Consider the following 23,598-nt stretch of genomic DNA (forward strand, 5'->3'; position numbering starts at 1 on the left):
AATAATACAGGTATTTATATACCGCCTTTCTAGGTCCTCAGATTTCTCCTCAGACTTTATCCAAGGCGGTTTACATAGGCAGGCTAATTTAAATCCCTGTAGGGATTTTTACAATTGAAAGAAGGCTCTATCTTTCAAGAGCTACAACAATTCAGATGTTTCGTTCTGATCTGGCCTCCATCCTCCCACGCTCAGAGCAGATGGAATAACTCGGCTCAGCTTGTCAGTTGCTTCAAGGTCTTGCCGTTCATGGTGCCGGTGGCCTCGAACTGGCGACCTTCGGATGTTATCTTCAGGCAAACGGAGGCTCAACCCTCTAGACCAGACCTCCTGCCCGTGGCAGCTTCCTCACCACCGCTTGTGTCAGTGCACCCGCACCGACACAAGCGGCAAAGGTAGGCATAGGGGAGCGTGGAGGAGACAGGAGGGAGGCGTTTCTGGGCGGGGGAAGGACGGGCAATGGGCGGCCCTGGGGACAGGCACGTGGGAGCTGGGGGCAGGGCTGGGACCCGGCAGGTATGCTGGATCCCAACCCCTGTTCCTGGGGAGAACGGAACGGCTTCAAGCCGCTCCCGCTCTCCTCGGACTTGCTCTACCTCCAGAGGTGGTGCAAGTCCAAGGAGACCCATTGGGGCCAGCAGCCCTTACCCAGGGGTAAAGGGAAGAGCTTCCCCTTGCTTCTGGCTGAGCTGCTGCAGCCAACGAACCTGCGTTGGATGCAGTGCAAGCCTCCTGGTTTGCCTGCTCCAGCGCAAGTTTGGATTGCGCCCATAGTCAAAGCTAGTGGTATTCAAACTGGGGTGTCGTGACACCCCAGCCTGAGGGTCCTGGTCCCTTTCCCCTTAAGGGGCTGGGGCAACCAGGAGGCAGGGAGAAGGCAGTGGCGCAATCCCCAGGATCGCGCTGCTCAGGGGGGCTCCAGGGGCTTGGTGCACTTGCCCAAGCCCCCGGCAGCCCCCCGGGGCTGCGGGGAGCCCTGTGCGACCTTCGGCAGGTGTGCAATCTCCCCCTTTTGACTGGGCTGCAGGGACTGGGGTGCATCCTCCAGTCCCTGCAGCAGCTGTCCCTGGCTGTGGGGAGCTAGGCGCGAACGCCTGCAGGGCTCCTCAGGTCAGGGAAAGTGAGAGTGGGACAATCATGCTCCGCCTCCCATTTTGCGGAGTTGGAGCGCGATCGCCCCACTCACTTTCCCTGACGCAGGGAGCCCTGCAGGCACACGCGCCTGGCTCCCTGCAGCCAGGGACGGCTGCTGCAGGGACTGGAGGATGTACCCCAGTCCCTGCAGCCCGGTCAAAAGGGGAAGTGAGGCGATCGTGCTCCGCTTCTGGTTTAGCGGAGCGGGGCGCGATCCCTCCACTGTCACCTTCCCTGACCCGGGAACCCCGGGGACCCCTGCTGAAGGTCAAGTGCATCAAGCCCCTGGAGCCCCCCTGAGCAGTGCGATCCTGGGGATCGTGCTGCTGCCTCCCCCTGCCCCCGCAAAGACTTACTGCAGGATTCAAACTCCCTGTGAGTCTGAAAACCATAGGTCTAAGCCCTAAATTGTTTTCTAATTTTAGTTTCTCATTATAGTTTCAAATGCTAATTTGACATTTCAACAGACCAGGGGAGTGTTTATCAGATACCTATTTTTCAATTAATTCAGAACATTTTTCAAGTTTATAGTTTGTCACATTCAGTTATGATAAAGTTCAAATACATACCTGGTTCTTTCTCTGCTTTCTTTGCTGCTTTTTCTGACAGTACTGGAGGAAACTAGAAGTCGGTTGGAAGGTTGATCTTGTGACTTTTCCTCTGTCACAATGGAAACGGTAGGTATGGGTTCACTGGAACAATAAAGGACACTGTGCTGTTGCACACATAAACTGAGGCACTGCTTACCCAACATAATAAAATACTGTGTATCTGTATTAAAAATGTTAAAGAGTGGCGGGGTGTCAATTTTCAAAACCATGGGGACAGAAAGTCAGGGGACCGGAGGAGGGCAGCTCTGGGTAGGTGGCAGAAAAGCCTACGTTATTGTGTTAGCAGGCCAAAACCTCCCCAAGTACAGAAGATTGAATCAGTGAAAGATTGGATAGCTAAGAGGAACTGGAGGTGGGTTATTTGCCCTAGGTATTACTCTTGGGGAGGGATGTCAGGGGAGTGGCTTTTGGAAGCCTTCTGAGGCCTGGGGAGGCCATGCATGGCCTCCCCAAGCTTTGTCAGGCCTTAGAAGGCCTGCTGGAGGACTTACAAAGGCACTTCCGGTTTTAGCAAAAACCAGAAGTGCCTTTCTAAGGCCTTTGGCAGTCTGGGAGTTGGAGTTGTTAAAAAGTGTTATGCTCCCAGGTGCTAGATGGCATAGCTACGCCACTGGATTGGTTCAAGAAGTTTTGGACATTACAGTGTATAGTCTTTTAGAAGAAAGACAAGTTAGAGCATAGCATTCCTCTCATATCACACCTTCTAGAGAGGGTGTGCCCTTTCTTCTTTTTTGTGTGCTTTCCCTCCTCCGTTTCCATTTCTATCAGTTGCGTGTCCTGTTCTTGGATATTTTGTGCCGTTGACAAGATAGAAATGGTTCAACGTGAACGGTGAGTGTGGGGAAACCAGAAGGTTGCTATTCCTGGTTGCTATTCTTGACTCTTTGTAAACATATTGACAGAAAATGGGGTTCAAGGAAGTGAAATGGCCCTCATGTGGCTGGGTTCAGTACAGCCATAGAAACAATCAACAGGGCTTGTGACACCCCCCCCCCCCAAGAACAGGTTCCGTAAGTGAACAGAAAGGTGGAATAGAGACCAAGCCAAGAGGTGTGAGTCACATGTGGCCACTGAAATCCTGTCAGGAGGAGGTGAGAGCAGATGGTGGAGAGTATGCTGTGCCTAACTCTGGTTGGACTGAAGGTTGTGCAGGATGCCGAGGATTCAATACACCCCTGGAAGCCCTCTTGAGATTACCTTAATCCCTTGGTTCTCAAACTCCTTGGGAGTTTGAGACCTGAGGTAAGTGTGTATGAGGAGGAGCTAAGGCAGCAACACAATCCCCAAGATCATGCTGTTGCTGGGGACAGGAGGGGTTTTTTTTAAGTTACCATGAGCCAGCCTAGGAGTCCCAGGGGAACCGGGGGAGGGGGGTCTGGGGAGCTGTCTGCAAGGCTCCCTGCACCTCCAATCATTTCAAACACAGAAACAAAAACAAAAACCCCAAAATGGGCACTTCCTGTTTTCATCATGAAACCAGAAGTGCCCTCTTTATAAAGATATGTGGAGGTGGGGAGAGGACTGTGGAGGACTGTCCCCAGCAGCAGTGCAGTCCTGGGGATTGCATTGCTGCCTTTCCTGCCCCTTTAAGGGGCGTCATGACACTGCAGTTTGAAAAACCCTGCCTTAATCTCTTTACTTTTCAGAGGAGCAGGCTCAGGTTGCCAAGGATGGCCCAAGACCTCCTGGTGCTTCATACAGTGTACCAAATGCTTTCTCTCATCTGGTAATATCCCAGCCTCTGCTCTTTCCACTTCCTGGAATGGAAAAGGAAGAGGGGGACAGAGTGGAAGTGTATCTCTGAGTTCTAGCCTGCTATTCTGCTCCATTTCCCTCTTGTGCTTCCAATCCAGGGAGCGGGAGAAGCTGGCATATCACCAGGTAAGGGCCGTAATGTAGCTGGGAGGGCAAAAGAGTAAGTACTGCAGATGCCGCAACATGCCATGTAAGCAGCCCTTCCCATTCGCTGTTGGAGCCATTCCAGGCAACAACAACACACAGGCACTTTCTGAACCAAACAGTGTCTCCTGAGCTTTGCCTTCACCACCTGGAATGGCCCTGACGGTGAGTGGGAGGGGCCGCTTTCATGGTGCATTGCAGCATCTGCAGTACTTACTATTCCCCCCCCCGCTACACTACCAGGTAAGGGTTAGGGTTAGAAGCTGACACACCACCAGGTAATGGGGGCAGTACTTGACATCACCTCAGGAGTTTTGCCAGCCTTGTAAATACCCACATCAGAGTAGAATTTAGCAGACTCACGGTTCTGATGACTTGGTGTTTACTAAGATGACAGCACGATGGTCATTAAGCTCCTCAGCACTGAGTTCCTCCAGAGATAACAGTTTAACACCAAGTTTTACCTACAGGGTTTAGGATGAGGCACAAGATATATAACGATCAACTTCAAGCTCCAGAAAGCAGCCATAGACAGTCTTTATCTGAGTGGTTTAAAATGTCCACTTCAAGTCATGCAAAATCAATTTTTTCATAGGAAACCCAGCTGTTGTCAAAACTATTGTGATACAAGAACACAACCTCCTACAGCCCAATTCTATCCTTCCCTCCCATATTGTGCTTAAGGAAATCAGAATGATAAGCCAGGACGGAGAAGGGATGGGTTGTTCCATTTGTGCAGGGCTTTTCAGACTGGGGCCTGGCCTCTTTCCCCTTAAGGGGCAGGGGCAGCGAGGAGGCAGGGAGCAGGCAGCGGCGCGATTCACAGGATCGTACCACTCAGGGGGCTGCAGTGGCTTACCTGAGCCTCCTGTAGCCTTCCAGGGGTGCGGGGAGCTCTCTGTGACCTTCTGCAGGTTGCCCTGCAGCTTCGAAAGTGTAAGTGGAGCAATAGCGCTCCTGGTTTTTGCGTAAGTGGAGTGCATCGCTCCGCTTTCACTTCTGAAGCTGCGGGAGCCCTGCAGAAGGTCGTGCAGGGCTCCCCACACCCCTGGGAGGCTGCAGGAGGCTCTGGTAAGTACATCCAAGCCCCTGCAGCCCCACTGAGCAGCACGATCCTGGGGATCACACCACTGCCTCTCCCCTCCACAAGAACTTAGAGTGGTTTTCAAACTCCCAGAGAGTTTGAAAATTGCTGCATTTGTGTGAACTCTGGCCCTACTATGAATTATTTGCCCACTGGCTATATAACCCCATTTCTTTGCCTGAGCCACAAGACAAGAAGCAGCCCCATAAAGATTGCGAACACATAATGCAATTTACCTGTCCATAATCATAGAACCCATCAGTAATTATATTACTGGATGATAAACGTCCTGTTTGACTATATTTCTGTGGAAGGTTGTGGTCAAGTATTCTCTCCAAAGCTGCTTCACTGAAGTTGTTTTTGCGCCCAAATGACAAGTTAATTTCTTCGAGAATGTCTAAAGCACTGTTTAAATAAGCACAAGTAAGAAAGGTTGCTCCTTGTACTCTTAAAAAACTCATTAGAAAGAAGTAATTTATTATACTGCATATACAATGGGCAGTATTCAAAGGTTTTCTTCTTTGAATGGCCTTCCTCTTTGGAGGAAGGGCACCTGCTCTAGAGAAAGGTAACCTATGGATGCAGTCTAACAATAACTACTATTATCACTACTACTAATCATAGTCTTTCAAGACTGAAGGTTGCCAACTAACTAATTACACAGACCTGCAAAATAGGGGGTCAGAAAAAACTTTTTCAAATTTTATGGTGGTTTTATATGAATTTGGGGTGCTGATTCCAAAAATGGCAACAGTTTTGCACTATCACATCTAGTTTTGGAGATATGGCGTAGCCTCATTTGTGAATTGTTTAGGGAGCTTCCTCTTGAGGATGCCTATGGCATGTCTTAACTTTTAAGACAGCAAAATGTGTGTTATCCTGTGTTATTTATCATTATGACTATTATTATTATTTATATTGTATCATTCGTGTGCACACAGCTTTACAACAGAAGAAAATTCCCTGCCCTCATGGGCTTATAATCTAAAGATCGACACATAGAAGGCAGCCGAGGAAAGGAAGGTGAGTGGTGGCAGAATTGTATTGGCAACCTTCAGTCTCGAAAGACTATGGTATCGCGCTCTGAATAACTGGGCTGGTGGCATAACTGAATAACTGAATAACTGAATAACTGGTGGCAGAATAACTGGGGAAGAATATGTAATTATTTCCTAGGCACATCCTTACACTTAACTGCAGTAAGTCAACAAAGAGTTTGTAAAAAGGGTGAGTTTTGAGGAAAGATTTGAAGGGATAGACGGGTTCTCCCATGGGTGATCTGGGATGGAGTTGCAGGGATAAGGGCAGCAAGGGAGAAGGAGCAGAGCCGTTTGAGGGAGCAGGAGAACTTTGGGAGCAGGCAAGAGTGGTGAAACAGGAGGAATGTGGGTCACAGGCAGGCATGTAATGGAGTCTGGGATCCCTCCTTGGGGGTTGACTTATCTGTGAAGGAGATGGGCAGATCCATGGGAAGGGGGAAGAAGTGGGTTTTGCTAATATTAAGTGAAGGGGGAAACCTCCAATGAAAGCCAATGGAAATTTCTGCCCGCTAAAAATAGCAAATGGGGGGAGGAGAAGGTGTGATCAGGATCAAAACTGTGGTAATGATAAAGTACTAAAGCCACCTAACCCTTGCCATGGTTTTGCCATGTTTCATACCCTCCCAGCAAACTACTGGTTAATAAAACACCCCCTTCCCAAATTGGGCCATGCTACATGCTTATAGGCAAGTCTTGTTTGCCTACTAAAGTCCTTCTGGGTGGCACTTTGCAAATGCTAAAAACAGAGAAAAAAGCTTTCTCTGCTACCATGTTGTAATACTTTTACAAAGAATCGTACTGCAATTAATTATTTCTGGCTTGAGATAAGTACCACATTGATCTTCTCTGGTTCTCTATATAACAAGGCCACTGGACAACAAACAAGAGTATGCAAGAGTATGCCAGGGTACCAGAATAGTGCAGTTTTCTAGTTAATTAATCTATGAAATAATTGTTCAAATACTGTTTGTATGCCTCTTTTAAAATACTTTGTCTTGAAGAAAAAAGTCTTTTAAAAACACTCATTTTTTAAAAATACACTGCCTATAGCGTTGTCTATAACCAAATGCTATTTATATGCATTTTAAAAATGAAAAACTTGTGAATGGTACGAGAGCCAACATTAAATCCACTGCTGCCCATCATTTTGTTAGCACTTCTACTCACCCTAGTCTACTCACCCTAGCCTGGTCATTTCAGCTGCTGTTAGCTCATCACTTGCACAAACCATTACAGCCCAGCAGGCATTTCTTCTGACTTCATCATGTCTAGAATGCAGGAGCTTAACAAGAGGCTCAAGGCCACCCCCATTCCGTAACTAAAAAGAAAACCAAAGCCAAGACACCCCATGTTGCTTGCCAAAGGTTATTAACAGTATTATTAACAGTATTTATATACTGCTTTTCAACTAAAAGTTCACAAAGCGGTTTATAGAGAAAAATCAAATAACTAAATGGCTCCCTGTCCCAAAAGGGCTCACAATCTAAAAAGATGTGAAAGAATACCAGCAGACAGCCACCAGAACAGACACTGCTGGGGTGAGGTGGGCTAGTTACTCTCCCCCTGCTAAAAAAAGAGAAGCACCCACTTGAAAAAGTGCCTCTTACCCAATTAGCAGGGGTTAATTCATCTAGCAAAGGTTACATTCATCCATGTGGGAAGATCATGTTGAAGACACCAGTATGGCAACAGTCAAGGCTGAACAGCTTAAGATGTATCTGTACTGTGTTTTCACTATTTATTTTAGGCAATTAAGGTTGTATCCTCACTATATTTCTTTCCTGGATAAGAAGAAGAAAACTGTCTCCCTGGCTCCTGTAAATTTTTATGCAGAAAGCAGCACAGAAAACATTTGCAAGCGCCCCATGATAGTACTATATTGAGGGTGGTGGTGGAGGTATGTTTACTTGCATAGACATATGAGTGAGAAAGGACTCCAGCCTGCTATATCACACAGTTTGCGTATAAGTGCTGTTTCCTGTGGCAAGATTTATTCACAAGCAGATTGACTTGTGAGTAGGTGCATCTGCTTAAATATAAGATGACAGAAAACATATGGAACTGCCAAACTAGCCCAGTGCCAGCAGCAGCTCTCTCCAGCTCCACTACTACTGAAGATCCTTTTAAATAGAGACACTCTGAACCTGGAAGGGACCTTCTACTTGCAAAACTGTGTTGCCCTACCATGGAGCTTTTGTTCCATCCCTATCTTGCGCAAAACATCCCATTTTTATCTTTCATATCACACTATATAGGCTTTGATGCACCTAATGCTATGTATTTCATTTGCTTTTCTTCATCATCATTTTGATCCTTTTCCTTCATCATCATCTCACTCTTGATCCAGTCTTGTTTTTTGTTCTTCTGCATTGCTTTCTGTTCCTTATTCTAGGTGGGCAATTGTGTGGTCTTCTGTTCAGACTGGTTCTGACTGAAGAGTAACCCATGTACTGTCAGATGATCTCACACCAAACACACACAAGGATTTGTGCTGAAATGTGGGAGAGAGTTGCAGTTTTCATAGTAAAACATCCCTGTACGAAGATTTACATATACTGTACCTAAAAATCACATTTGGGATTCTTTTTTTTTTATATAACATACAATACAGTCCTACGCATGTCCACAGAGGAGTAAGTTCCACTGTGTTCAAAGGGGCTTACTCCCAGAAAAGTGTGTATAGGAATTCAGCCTTACTGGTGCACAGTATACTAAAACTAAACAGAAACAAAATCCCACTTATGAACCACTCTTATAAACCACTGTCAAACCTGGCTAAGAATCAAGAATGGGAATCAGAGATGACCTGATATTTCTGCTTTTCCCAGTGCTTATTAGAAAGTAACTTATGCATATATATTAGGGGACCACAATCAGATCTTTTCTCCAAAACATAAACGATGTGCTGATCCAAGAGTACCACCAAAAGCAAAAGAAATCAAGTTTTCTAACAACAAACTTCAAAGAAAATAACATCTTTAATAGGCTTCACCTCTGTTCTTGCATCAACATCGCAGCCAATGGCGGCAACAGCTAGAGCCGCTCTGCTTTGCACAATGCTGTTGGTGGAATGCAGTGGTTCAACAATGGCTGTCATAATGCCGTGGCTCTGGATGCTGAGACGCAGTGGCTCCTGCGTGGCCAGGTTGGTGAGGACTGTTGCAGCACTGGCAACAGCCCCGTCTCTCTTCGCACTCAGAACGCTGATCAGTGGCTCAATGCCGTCAGCTTCGGCAACAGCACTAGAAAAGTGGACAAAAAAGGGGCAAATCAATATTAACTTTCCAGTCCTGGAAATAATTCTTAAGCACCCCACGTTGATACATCACGCCGATTCTGTACCTTTAAAAATCAGAGCAGTGGCTCCCAAACTCTTTTGCATAGAGACCCACCTTAAAAAAAAAATTTCACTTTACCACCCTCAAACTTCTGTGTCTATAATGGTGATTGGGCAGCAGTACTCCTCCCCTCTCAAGTAGCAGGTTGTTTAACCCTTGATGTACATAGCCTAATCTGGCTTCTCAGTTTTGTGACCCAGCAAATATTGGGTCATGGCCACAGACCCACAGTTTGGAAACTGCTGAGTTAGAGGGTTGGAAGAACTCCTTGTACATCTAAATGAGAGCTGCAACATTTAGGGCCCAATCCTCTGAAGCAAATCCTAAGGGCATGGCAAGGTCATTTGAAAGAAGGCAACAGATATTTATATTCTCACTGTAAATAAATGAGGCTGAGAAAAAGATGCAATGAGAACAAAAGGAAAAGGAATCTGAATTGTGGGACTTCTAAACCCACCTTCATGCCAGCACCCCACAGAAGGACTAGAAGTGCAATCCTAACACATCTACTCAGAAGCAAACCTCACTGAATTCAATGGAAGTTACTCCCAGGGAAATGTGTAAAGGTTATTCAGTGCCTATCTGGAACCTGCTATTGCATTTCCAGTCCCAGCAATCCACTGTGCTATCAAGTAGGAATGTGATAGGCACATCTGCACTTATTTCTATGGGCCCCCAATTCCTCAGAATCAAAAATATATAAATGCTGCAAGACACTGAAACAGATGCCTATAACAAACCATGGCTTGTCTAAATTACATAGCAGGACAGTGGAACTGATGATAAAAATCAGTCCTCAGATGAAAACTGGATGAGCCAGCCACAAGGACTTCTAGGGCGATAAGGGCATCTTGGAATTTCATTGAGTGAGGCTGAAAGGGAGTTAGCATGGATATAATTTTTCATGTCTCAGAAGTGTTCATGTGAGCTATCAAGTGGTGCAATATGGTATGACAAACTGAAATCCCAGGCATGCTTACTTGAGAGTAAATTCCATTTAATTCAGTGGGTCTTGCTCTCAAGTAAAAATGCACACAATTAGAAAGAATGTTTGTTTTTGTAATTGCCCTGGAGTTCTAAAGCTGGCAGGCTTGGTGAGGTCATAGTTTGGGATGTTACAATCCAGGAGGGAAGAAAACAAGGTTGAGATATATACTTTAAGAATGACTTCATGCCAAATAAAAGATAGTCTGAAATATTCTCCAGAGTGCTATAAAATCCCAACATTCCTCTTTCCTTAGCAAAACCAAATATACCAAGCAAATGGAACAGAAAAAAATGTAGGAGTTATGCTAGTTTATTACTTTCTCCGAGAACGCTGGGCTATAATGTGGCTTGGAGAAAATCTCAGAGGCAGAAAAGTCCTGAAAGCAGCCATTGAAAGGATCGAGAGAGGAAATAAAATACTGTGTTCTTTTGTTATGACCTCTTTTAAACTATTTAGTTGTAAAACATTATCTCCCTCAAGTAAGCATTTATGTCAAATCAAATAGGAAATACAATTCTGTTCTCAGAGTTATGAGTCATTCTTACTGAAAGCACATTTCCTATATTATCAACTGATAATGGACTCCTCTGAAAAAAAACCCAACACGATTGACTCTGTACTTCCTTTGAATGAATAAGAGGGCTGCTTTCTCCAAACAATAACATGTCATTTTTCTAAATCTCGGGCTTGTGTGCCTGCACCCAAATTCTGTTCGAGATAGTAGATGGATTCCTAATTCTACTACTTCTTCAGGTCAAACTTATTAGACAGCCCACAGAGCAAACTCTGAGCAATGGAATTCTTCTTGTATGCCTTTATATTATTTTGTAAACATAAGGCATACACTCAACCATCATTTCACAGTCATTTAATTCTAGATTCATACATTCAACAGAATTTGGCAGAGCTGTTAACACAGGAAATACACAAATGGAAATCTCAATTATCCATGCATTTTCCTACTGTGGCCTTACGGCCCAATCCTAACAGGGGCCTGCACCAGCAGAATGTGCATTCCGCTGGTGTGCACTGGTGCACACTGTCACTTTGTTTCAGTGCAAAGCCCAAGCACACTGGCGGTCAGGACAGAGCCTTCCCACTACCATGGCAGTCATTCATCCAGGGGGAAAAGTCTGAAGCAGCTACTAATATTCTCTAGTTTCAGATTACAGTGCTAAAGTATTTACTATGCTTATACCCCCCTCTTTTCTTTGACAAGTTCACTTGGTTCCCAAGTGGTCTTCCCTCCAATTTACAGCATCAGACCTACTTGGCCACCTCTGTGGATTTGTGGAAATGTATCACACCCTCCATTTCAGTCCCTGGGCCATGATTCATAAGGTTCTTGGTCCCAGTTGAAGAACCTCATACACAGGAGTGCATTGTACGCACTGGGGTATGTGAGGGACTCTCTGCCTTCCCTCCACAGAATGATGTTCGCTTTCTAAAAAACTGCTTTAATCTGCTAAAAACATATGGGCTGCTAATAATATTTGTAAGTGACTATTAAAGAATACTATTAAAGACAATTAAGTGACTATTAAAGAATATTTTCTTCTGGCTATTCTAAAGGCTTAAGAAGTTGCAGAAAGACTCTCTGCACTTAATACTCCATATCATTTTCTGAATACCCAGTCTGATTAACTGATCCTGAAGCTTCTTTCAAATAAGAACCCAAGTAATTGGGACAATTTCTGTATTTGAAAGATAGGTGCAAGCTGTTGAAGTTCCTGATTGCAAAACACAAGAAATGTATTAACTCCCAAACAGTATAAGGGCCTGATCCTATCCAACTTTCCAGTGCCAAAGTAGTCCCAAGGGAAGGCAGAAAAATTCTCTACGAGGCCTCCATGACCGCCTCCCCCAATGCAGGATGCAATGTACGCCCTATTGCCATGGCTGCATCAGCACTGGAAAGTTGGATAGGATTAGGTCCTAAGAACGTTTCAGCTTTGGGGCCTTTCTTCAGTCCCATATTTGAGATTGCTTATTTTCAGGGCAAAGGAACAGAATCTTCTTGGATCTTTGACATATCTTTTCTTCCTGCTATAATGATAAATACTGATATACATCCTAGACCCTCTCAAACTTCTGAATATAGTCCCAAAAGAGTACTCCCAAAAGAGGAATTCTGTGTCCTTGTCATGAGTCAATCTATTTATAGAGGACTTCGGTCATGCGTTTGTGTAAGTTTGGCAAGCCGCCACTAGGGGTCAGTGTTAAGTCACATTAGTACAACAAAGAATAGCAAATCTTCAAGAATATATATATTATTTAAGGGCAGTTAAATGAAGAAAAAAATACTATTATAAATCACCTACAATCATCTTTTAAAATCAGGCTCTGTGGATATTCACAATTTCTACATATACTCAGCAAATAAAGAAAGGGGGAGGGGCTGTAGCTCACTGTTAGACCACATCCCTGGCACTTCCAGGTGAAGCTGGGAAAGACCACGGCCTGAAATCCCAGAGACTCGGCGTACATAACACAGACCTAGATGGACAATGGTCTGACTCACATACGAAATATTTCACATACAAAATTATGGCCTTGTAGCAGTTATCATTTTTACATTTAGAGAAGTGCCATTACTAGCATCAACCTGTTTATCTCTTCTTGCTCTTTTTAGGGTCAAGCCAGACATTTGACTACCTGCATTCTTGAGAGGCATACCTAAAGTAGAGATGCCTCTTATTTAGCAAGAGAGATCTTGCTGCCAGACATGGGCAAACTGCTCTTCAGGAGGAGGCTGGAGAAAGAAACTGGCAGAACACCTGCTTTTAAGCATGCCTATTAACAGTGCGTTTTGGCAAATGCCTAATATGGCTTTAGTTGGTTGCTGCCATTAGATTGTACTGTATTGTGTTGATCTTTGACAGTTTTATTGTTCCTGGTTTTTGTTCCAGAACTGTAACCCAGTGAGAGTTTCCAGAAGAGACAGAAGGGCAGAATATTACGAATAAAATCTTACACAAAATACATCACTAAACTCAAATGCACAAATTATGAAAAAATAAACCTTAATAAATAGTTCAAATTAAATAAAACAAACTCATTTATTCGAGTAACTTTCATGTACTGGAGAATGAGCAAAGGTAACTTGTTACCAAGAATAATTAATATTTATGAAGGTAATTTAAACCAAATATAATGTTACCTTAATCCTCATTTCACAGTAGCTGTTTATGACAGCAGGGTATGGGAGCTTGTTAAAATAAAAATAGCACTAATAAGGCAACTGTGTGCCTCATTTTACATTTAACAGCTTGTAGAATACATACATTCTGTATTAATAAAAGGCAACACATTATTCAACCTCAATAAAATGTGGCATCAGAAGAAAATGGTGTAATGACCAATAGATGGCAGTGATGCTATAAATTAATACCAAGCCATGCAAAAAATAGGGCCCTGCCTATTAAAACAATGATCTGAGCCCTAGCTTGAGCTGCTGGTATAGTTTTTTCATTGTATCATAAATGGATTGATGGAGAATGAACCACACAAGTTTGAGAGTGCTGAAGAGATGCCACAGACATGTAGCACTGACTGGGATGCTCCTTTGGGGCCAAATTCCAGCATACATCTTAAACTGAGATTAGAAATGCAAAAGAACTTGGCTGCCATTCACCTCCTTTTCTTCTTGTCTTTCTGAAAATCTGCCGTTCCCCTGAGAGGATACAAATATCATCCACTTTTGAAAATCTGGCTGTTCAGTTCAATGTATTATTTTGCCTGCTTTAGCCGATGTGTGGCAAGCCAGAACAAGAACCAGGGGACATCCACTTAAATTGAATATTGGAAGAGTTAGAACAGACAGAAGAAAACATTTTTTATGTAATTAATTTGTAGAACTCCTTGCCACAGGATGTGGTGATGGCACCTGGCCTAAATGCCTTTAAAAGGGATTGGACAAATTTATGGAGGAAAAGTCCATCACAGGTTACAAGCCATGCTGGATACATGCAAGCTCCTGGTTTAGAAGTAGGCTACCTCATTATGCCAGATGCAGGGAAGAGGCAACAGGATGCAGGTATCCTATTGTGTGCCCCCTAAGAGCCCAATACTGGGGCCAGCACCCATGCTAGCCCAGCGCTGGCCGACACTGGGTGGACGCCCAGCCTTTGCTGCTCTGCGGTCGCATGGACCGCTGAGCCACGGAGAGGAAAGCGGGCGAGGAGAGGCGAGGAGGAGGCGTTCCGGGGAGGCGAGAGGCAGGTGGAGGGTGGGGAGAGGGCGGGGAGAGGCGTGTCGGGGGAAGGAGTGGGATTGTGAGCATTCATGTGGGCCAACACTCTTTCCTTTTGGTCAGCGGTGACCAAAGTAACCCATTGCAAGGCTACTTCCCTTACCTGGGGGAAGGGGACAAAAGTCCCCTTCTCTTGAGGAGCCATCCACAGCTGCCTGAGGTGCACAGGATGTGGCAGTAGCCGTTTTCGGTGCCACCACAGCTGCATGTCACAGGAGCTTAGGATTGGGCTGCCCGGGATCTGGTTGGTGGCTTTGAGATACAGGAAGAAGGACTAGCTGAGCCTGTGGCCTGATCCAGTAGACCTCATCATATGTTCTTAAAGCAAGGTTTCTGTTGCTGTAGCTGAAGCAGCATCCTTTGTGAGGCAAGTAGGGCAGTGCAGGTATACTGAATAACTGGGAAGACACTGTATTGAAACCATTAAAGCCCAACACATAAACATGATAATATTTTAAAAGATACTTAAAAACAAAATAAATGAGGCATCCTTAAAACAACACTGCTGAACACAGAGATCACATGATTCAGGAAAGGTGATAATCTCAAGGCAGTGGCTCCGAATAGACAGCTGTCTAAATTTGAAAATCTCTACCATCTGACACAGGTCTTCTTCCCTCAGGAGGGGCAAGATCTGGTTGGGGAGAGCTATACTGTAGTATACATTAATTGGAACAGCAAAATATAAATACGCTGCATTTTCCATATGGGTGGATCAGGAGCTTGGTAGGAAAAGGACATGTTTTAAGGCAGTAATAACTTGTTGTAAGATGCACACTTTGTCATACGTCTGAAGCACCATGATAACCCCCTAACCGAAACAGTTACAAAATCATGAACAGGGCCTATCGTGCAATATCATGAACAGTGCCTACTGTCCGTGACTTATGTTATATATACTGAAAAGGTACTGTACGTCTTTCAACTCATTCCAGCCTACACTGTAAGAATGTGTTCCTCTGCCTTGTGTATGTGTACTTCTAACAAGATTGCATTTTGTGGTCAGATAAGTTGGTGACCCTTAAAAATGATTTGCAATTTTAAAAAGAGGTGACTATCAAGTGAGAGCTCGATCCTGTGGACTGTGCCGCGACTCTGCGCCGCAGACCACAGTCACAAACGTGCCGTAAGTCACACACACACACATACTATAATGGGTTGTGCAGGGTTTTCATTACTATGAGGGCTATGCCAGCAGGGTGTTGCCCGGACAGGCATAGGATACAGTGTTCATTGTGCTGCCAACATAGCATCTGAATAGGATTGAGCCATATGTCAGTATTCGGTTAGCTTAATACAGGGGTGCCCAAACCCCGGCCCTGGGGCCACTTACGGCCCTTGAGGACTTCCAATGCGCCCCTCAAGGAGCCCCCAGTTTCCAATGAGCCTCTGGCCCTCCAGAGATTTGTTGGAGCCCGCACTGGCCCAACGCAGCTGCTCTCAGCATGAGGGCGACTGTTTGATCTCTTACTTGAGCTGTGGGATGAGGGCTCCCTCCACTGCTTACTGTTTCACGTCTGTAATGCATTAGCGGCAGCAACCTTGAGCTACTGCAAGACCTTCATTCATTCATATAAGTTCATCTTTAATATATTCATTTATGTAAACTTATGTAAATTTATTCAAATTTTTAATGTAAATTAATCCCCCCCCCGTGTCACAGTGTCACAGTGCCCCTGACACAGTGTCAAAGAGATGATGTGGCCCTCCTGCCAAAAACTTTGGACGCCCCTGGCTTAACAGATCAAGGTAGTTGTGTTACTGGCTTTGGCCTTTATGGTAAAGCAATGGTCAGAAACTGGTGTATGCAAACTGTATTGGGTATGGAGACCAAAATGGCCTTGGCTTTGCACTAACCTCACAACTTTTGGCACTGTGGGCTGCTCGCGCACTAAATGTGAGAACAATTTTCTATATTATGAAGGCAGCATGACCTAGAGCTCAAGGCTCCAACAATTAGGGATCATTGGTTCCCCAGCACCTAGTCTACCATGTGCTGGGTTCTAAAAAGGGTACTAAAGAGCAACTACAATGGCCCACACCCCTGAGAGTTAATTTTTACAGCAAAATCCTTCAGCAATCAATTTTATAACCACTTTTCACCTTGAGAGTAGAGCAAAGAAATTCTATTAGACCCTAGACTCTGGGCCCTAGAGGCCAATAGGTCTAGGAATCCAGCTACAATTGACATTAAACAAGGAGCCACAAGTAAGGAGAATTAGCGTAAATACCTCCTGCATTTTTTCAGAGAACAGAACGGCAGGAAGAAAAATGTCTATGTATGATGAACGATGTTTCACCTGGTAATGTTAAATTAATGTCAGCAGCTATTAGAGCTGAGTGAATAATTTGTAACATAAAATGTATCTGATGAACGACATCTCTTTTTCTTCATGGAATATCTATGAGCCAATCACATTCTCCACTTTACTCATTATTTCAGATACTCCAAGAAACTTTTTGCAAATTTCACTGCTTTGATATTTGAGCCACCTTGCTCATTTGTGATTGTTCATGTAAGTCACATATGGTTTTACTTCTGACTGAGTGAGCACGGCTCTTATAATCGGGAAGTGGGTGGAAATAAATCGAGAAGAAAAATGTATACGTATGCGCATATCTGAGTATGCATACTAAAAAGGTTTTTTATTACCTTTCACGCTCAACCACACAAATGTTCACTGACAACACAGTAGTATGAACACACCTGAAACAAGCTCACTACATAAATTCTGATCAACTGAGTCCAGCGCAATAATTGCTACCAGAGCTCCGTATAAAGTGTTCTAAAATGTTCTATAAAATGGAATCAGTGAAAATTCTGTTTTGCAGGCACATTCAGTCACCCAGGAAAGAAATCCATGGCATTTGCCCTTCATATCTGTTTCTACTCTTCCCTTTTTATGGGATCTTTTATAGGTGCCACCAGCTATGGAGGCGAGTGGGGTGGTGGCAAGGTGGCACCAACTTTATGGAATCCCCTCCTTCTTAGTTAGAAACCGCTCCCTCCTTAGTGGCATTCGGTGGGGCTTGAAGACGTTTCTTTTTACTCTTGCCTTCTGAAGTTCAGGTTTTTTAATATGGATATTTAAAATTTTTAAGCATTGGTTTTATGGGCTTGTGTTCTTTTAAGTGTTAATAAATCTTTATGTTTGCTTGTTTGCTAAATGTTTGCTTGCTCTTCTGCTGTTTGCTCCTAGCTTTTAATTGGATTTTTAGATTATACACTTCTTAAGATTATACACTTCTTCTTAATATTTATATTGTATTTTATGTTTTTATTGTCTTTTTGTAAGTCGCTTTGAATGCCCACTTGGGAGATAAGGCAGGATATAAAACTGAAAGTAAATAAATAATCTTTTGCAGGGTGGTGAGCTTGCTTACAGAATAACCAGTGTGAATATAAGGGAATTATGAACTTCTTAACTCTGTTTCATACTGTATCTTATGTCATGCCTATATATACATGCCTATATATATATTAAGTATAAATTCATTAGCTTCAGTGAAGATTCATCGAATTGCCACCAAGATTTCTTAGCACAAAAGGTGCCTAATGAGATTCGCTGCACAAAAATCCTGTTTACTGATTTTATTTAAAATAGTTTAATATGTGGTATTTGAGCCAGCCTACTGTGGCTCGCTCATGTTGTGAGAATGGATGATGGCAGGATTCCAAAGGATCTCCTCTATGGAGAACTCGTGCAAGGAAAGCGCCCTACAGGTAGACCACAGCTGCGATACAAGGATATCTGCAAGAGGGATCTGAAGGCCTTAGGAGTGGACCTCAGCAAGTGGGAAACCCTGGCCTCTGAGCGGCTTAGAGGCAGGCTGTGCAGCATGGCCTTTCCCAGTTTGAAGAGACACTTGGCCAACAGTCTGAGGCTAAGAGGCAAAGAAGGAAAGCCCATAGCCAGGGAGACAGACCAGGGACAGACTGCACTTGCTCCCGGTGTGGAAGGGATTGTCACTCCCGAATTGGCCTTTTCAGCCACACTAGACGCTGTTCCAGAACCACAATTCAGAGTGCGATACCATAGTCTTTCAAGACTGAAGGTTGCCAACCAACTGTGGGTATCCACAGTACGTTTGATCCAGTCCATGTCCATGTATGAAGCGATCACTTACTGACACAGCCACACAGGAAGCTGCTTTATACCAAGTCTGACCATTGGTCCAGCTAGCTCAGAACTGTCAGTACTGGTAGCAATGGCTCTCCTCCAGCTCTCCCATCTCTACTTAGAAATGCAACAACTTTAACTTGATACCTTCTGCATGCCAAGAATGTGCTTTACCACTGAACCATGGCTTCTTCTCAGATTCTGTTATGCGCACCCTGGCCCCAGCTCATATTCACAAGTGCATGTGCAGGCACCACAGCTCATTTTGGGGAATAGGAGCTTTGAATTCACCTCCTATATCTCAACTAACCTTGCACACTCCACTCAGTTAAGGAATGCAGATTGTGTTTTTTGACCAAGGGGAGGATGACTAGACTGGAAAATGGGAGGCATGAATAGGCCTCCCAGTCTCTGTAACAGCATGGCATGGTACCTGCATACATATCAACGAACCTATGTCTGGGGAGAAGGGGAGACAAGGCTCCTGTTCTGCCCTGTAAGAACATAAGAACATCCCCACTGAATCAAGTCAAAGGCCCATCTAGTCCAGCTTCCTGTATCTCGCAGTGGGTTTAGGGCTGCATTGTGGCTGCATCAGTGCTGGAAAATTGGTTAAGTTTGGGCTCTTAATCTAGTTTTTAAAATTTCCCAAGATATGTAAGATTGTACTTGTATAGAATGCAAGCATCCCTGTTCTTCCATGTTCCCTAAACACACAACTAGCTAACTTGACCGTAGAATTCACATAACCACAGTACCAAAAATGATAAGGTAAAACTTTATCAATGGCTGATTCACTCCTTGAGCAGCACAGAATTGGGATTATTAATGCAAAAGGGAAGTAACAGGACATTGTGCAAGAATACCTAGAAATTGCACAGAGGTAGGTGAAAAAAGTGATCAAGGTGCCCAACCATTCTTTATCCATCTTGCACTTACCTTGCATTGCTAAGATGGGCTGTTGTCAGATTAACCAGAGCTGTAGCAGCAGCTTCTTTTACTTCTTCATTGTCACTGCTTAGCAACTGAACTAGCTGAGGAATTCCTTTTGGGAAAAAAAAATAATAACTGTAGAGATGCAGTTTCAAATTGCAGGTTGGTAAACATTTTTGTATGAATCACAATTCCACCTCCTCTGTCACGGGCTTACCTAAAGCTCCAATGGCTTGTTTGCTGGCTAAATTCTCACACATGGCAGAAATTGCTTGAGCAGCTGCTATTTTAGTTCCATCGTTATCTGTTCCCAAAAGGGTGACAAGACATTTTTCAACTTCTTCCTCGTGTAGAATTTTCCTGTTTTCTTCTGCATACAAAACAACAACAAATCAGTAACACCAATCTTCAGATAAATGGGATGGCAAATGAGTAGAAGGGAAGCAAAATATCAATTTCCATACAGATGATGTTGCTAGCAAATGTTTGCTTTTGTTCAGCACAACATCAAAACACAATATGCCCTGATAACGCATTAGCTTGTATACTGCAACTAATCGTGATTCAGGTTCAGTGAAGTCTGCAGGAAAAAAAAATGGGGCTCTTTAGAGCAGAACAAAAGGATATAGTTCAATTACCCGCTTTAAGTAGAAATGAACTAACAACATTAGAGATTATGTTCCCTTTTATTTTTAAAATATTTAAAAATCACTAAATGCATGTAGAATCAGGAATGCACCTGCCTTCCCCACCCCCACTAGACCTATCCTCACTTGGGTATAATGCCTTCCCTCAATTAGTGCTAATAGGAGCCATGCACATGGAAATTAAAAGGTCACTTTTCCAGTAGAGATGCTGTGTACTTGACAGTTGCATTACAAAATAAATTAATGCAAAGGCTAGCTACAGAGGGAGGCTAGTTAAAAATGTGTTTTATTTATACACCTTTCATACGAGTGTGTCCAACTCAACATAAGAGGGGAGAAGCTGTGTATGGAACCCATTTTCCCATAAGAACATAAGAACATAAGAATAGCCCCACTGGATCAGGCCTTAGGCCCATCTAGTCCAGCTTCCTGTATCTCACAGCGGCCCACCAAATGCCCCAGGGAGTACACCAGATAACAAGAGACCTCATCCTGGTGCCCTCCCTTGCATCTGGCATTCTGACATAACCCATTTCTAAAATCAGGAGGTTGCACATACACATCATGTAATGTGTGTATGGATTTTTCCTCCGTAATGGATTTTTCCTCCAGAAACTTGTCCAATCCCCTTTTAAAGGCATCTAGGCTAGATGCCAGCACCACATCCTGTGGCGAGGAGTTCCACAGACCGACCACACGCTGAGTAAAGAAATATTTTCTTTTGTCTGTCCTAACCCGCCCAACACTCAATTTGAGTGGATGTCCCCTGGTTCTGGTATTATGTGAGAGTGTAAAGAGCATCTCCCTATCCACTCTGTCCATCCCCTGCATAATTTTGTATGTCTCAATCATGTCCCCCCTCAGGCGTCTCTTTTCTAGGCTGAAGAGGCCCAAATGCCGTAGCCTTTCCTCATAAGGAAGGTGCCCCAGCCCCGTAATCATCTTAGTCGCTCTCTTTTGCACCTTTTCCATTTCCACTATGTCTTTTTTGAGATGCGGCGACCAGAACTGGACGCAATACTCCAGGTCTGGCCTTACCATAGATTTGTACAGTGGCATTATAATACTAGCAGTTTTGTTCTCAATACCCTTCCTAATGATCCCAAGCATAGAATTGGCCTTCTTCACTGCTGCCGCACATTGGGTCGATACTTTCATCGACCTGTCCACCACCACCCCAAGATCTCTCTTCTGATCTGTCACAGACAGCTCAGAACCCATCAGCCTATATCTAAAGTTTTGATTTTTTTGCCCCAATGTGCATGACTTTACACTTACTGACATTGAACCAACTTGGTTCAAGTACTGCTGTTGATACTCACTGCTGTGTATACCTAGATACCCACAGTAAAGTCAAGCTCACAACATTCTCCTTTACTCATTCAGATCCACTTGTGCCTCAAAAATAATGTGACATTCTGAGGACCAAACTAAATGAAACATGAATCATGTTTCTTGGCCCTGTGATTGTATGTGTTTTTAAAAATGTAAACAGCAGGTTCTGGGAAGCCCTAACCTGATTCAGGACCAGTTTATATTAAAACAAAACAACCTAATTCTTTAAACTGGAGAGGAATCCACCTATAGTCTCCACTGCCTTACTCAGTGAGGTACAACCCAGAAAAGACTTGAATGTGCTATGGTTGTGTGGGTAAGAGAGGGAGAGAAATATTAAGCAATGACACTAGTAATGACACTCTCCCTCCTCAGGGAACTCAGTGCCTGGGCTGTCCGTGGGCAGGTCTACCCTGGGGTAGCAGGCTTGCTCCATGGCTCATCCCATGGAGCAGGGAAGAGTGTACCTTCTTGCTCCATGGAAGAGTGTACCAGATACATTTATGATGACAGTGTATTGTACAACCGAGTCTGCTGACGCAATCTGAGGGTTGAGAGAAGCACCGATTAAAGGAGGTGAATGTGCTCCCTCACAGAGCTATTCTGGAAATCACCCCTGTGGTATTTAATGATAAGTGGGATATTAAAGAACACACAATGTATAATTTGCACATCTGAGATTTTTTTTCTTTTTAAAATTTGTAATACTGGTGGGGCCTTGGTATTGGCAGGGGATCCATTTTTGGTTTCCAAAAACTGTGGATAAACAAATTTGTGGTTTAGGGTCCCTTAAACCCTCCGAAGGCAACTGGAACTGTACAGTTTCCTCCAGTGGTCTTTTTGAAGCCTGCAGAGGCCGTGCGCATCTGCCCATGGCCTCTGCAGGCTTCAGAATACTCCTAGAGGCAAAATAACACCACTTCCAGTTTTTGGAGGAAAACTGGAACTGACATTTTTATGCCTTTAAAAGGCATTCTGAGGGCCAGGAAAGTTCAACCTGTATACAGATAAGAAGTGGAATTAAAAATTGAGAACATGCATAGGAAAAATTGAATTTCAGATAAAAGCAGACACTTTCCTGTGTCAATTTTCCATACAGTTTTGTAATTCACCAATCAAAGTTACAGTTTTTAATACTTCAAATGGTTCTGGGAGAATTCAGAAAAAAGGCAGAAACAAGTTTTGTCACACTATTGATGTAGAACTGCAAACACTCTAGAGAAGGTATTAATTGGGATTACAGATTGGCTTGACATGTAATGGACTTTGCCTCTGGCTCAATGCTTGCCAAACTTGTCTGTAATCCCTGGTAATGGTCTCTAGGGGGACTCCATTTGTCAGTAATTTGTTTTTTATACAGTACATTATTTGTTCCTTAGAATCTGGAACAAAAGTGTTGATCTCACTATTCTTCTAAATAGTAATTATGATAAAATATATTTTAAATTAAAACCATCTTTCAGTTTTACATAAAAGAAAAGAAAACTGATATTTGGTTTAATTGTTGAAAGAGAAAATGAAATACATTTGAAAAAGTAATAATTGAGAGTTCACTGAAAACAGTGGTCACATTGGTTCAAAGGATGAAAGTTTGCCTCTGCATTAGATTCTAACCAATTTTCATTAAATTTTTAGAATAAATAATAAAAACAGCATTCATTAAATTCTAACAAATTTTCTAATGTCTACGCGACCACAACACAGCCCCAAGGTAAAGGAACAAACCTAAAGCACATGGCATGCCAGCGGAAAGGCCAAAGCCCTTCTACATATGCCAGCAAATCAACAGAGTCCCACCAGTGGAGGTAAGCCTGCACAGGGAGTGGGGATTGGCAGGTTGGGGCAGTGGCAGGGGGAGGGTGGGTCAGGCCTAAGAGGGGATCGGTGGTGGCGAAACACATCAAATCCCAACCCCCTTTCCAGGCCTGATCCACTGGTATAGATCAACTTGGACTTGCACCAGTGATATTACTGGTGCAGGTCCAAGTTGACCCCTTATCTCAAGGAGACCACTAGCAGCCAAAATTCCTCCACAATATCAGTGGCATTGCTAGGGGTGCGGGCCGCACCAGGTGACGCACACAGGGCAGGGTGACACCACTACTGGCCAAAATACATCAACACACCCACTGCTTGGGGCATTGCCCCACCCACTGCATCCTAGGGGTGACACACTGGTCTCCCGCACCAGGTGACACAACCCTAGTAACGTCACT

General features: G+C 43.9%; 1 protein-coding gene across 1 annotated transcript in view; it reads right to left on the bottom strand.

Annotated features, from left to right (window-relative positions):
- Positions 1 to 23,598, bottom strand: part of ARMC3 (armadillo repeat containing 3) — a 53,053-nt gene that overhangs the window by 3,588 nt on the left and 25,867 nt on the right. The window contains exons 9-15 of the mRNA XM_066627628.1: positions 19,618 to 19,770; positions 19,407 to 19,512; positions 8,761 to 9,010; positions 6,950 to 7,086; positions 4,965 to 5,133; positions 4,008 to 4,108; positions 1,704 to 1,826 (exon numbers count right to left, since the gene is read on the bottom strand). Coding sequence (XP_066483725.1) covers positions 1,704 to 1,826; positions 4,008 to 4,108; positions 4,965 to 5,133; positions 6,950 to 7,086; positions 8,761 to 9,010; positions 19,407 to 19,512; positions 19,618 to 19,770 — 1,039 coding nt within the window. The remainder of the gene's footprint in view (positions 1 to 1,703; positions 1,827 to 4,007; positions 4,109 to 4,964; positions 5,134 to 6,949; positions 7,087 to 8,760; positions 9,011 to 19,406; positions 19,513 to 19,617; positions 19,771 to 23,598) is intronic.

The sequence above is a fragment of the Tiliqua scincoides genome, chromosome 5 (genome assembly GCF_035046505.1).
Source record: "Tiliqua scincoides isolate rTilSci1 chromosome 5, rTilSci1.hap2, whole genome shotgun sequence".
In the NCBI taxonomy this organism is placed as follows: Eukaryota; Metazoa; Chordata; class Lepidosauria; order Squamata; family Scincidae; genus Tiliqua; species Tiliqua scincoides.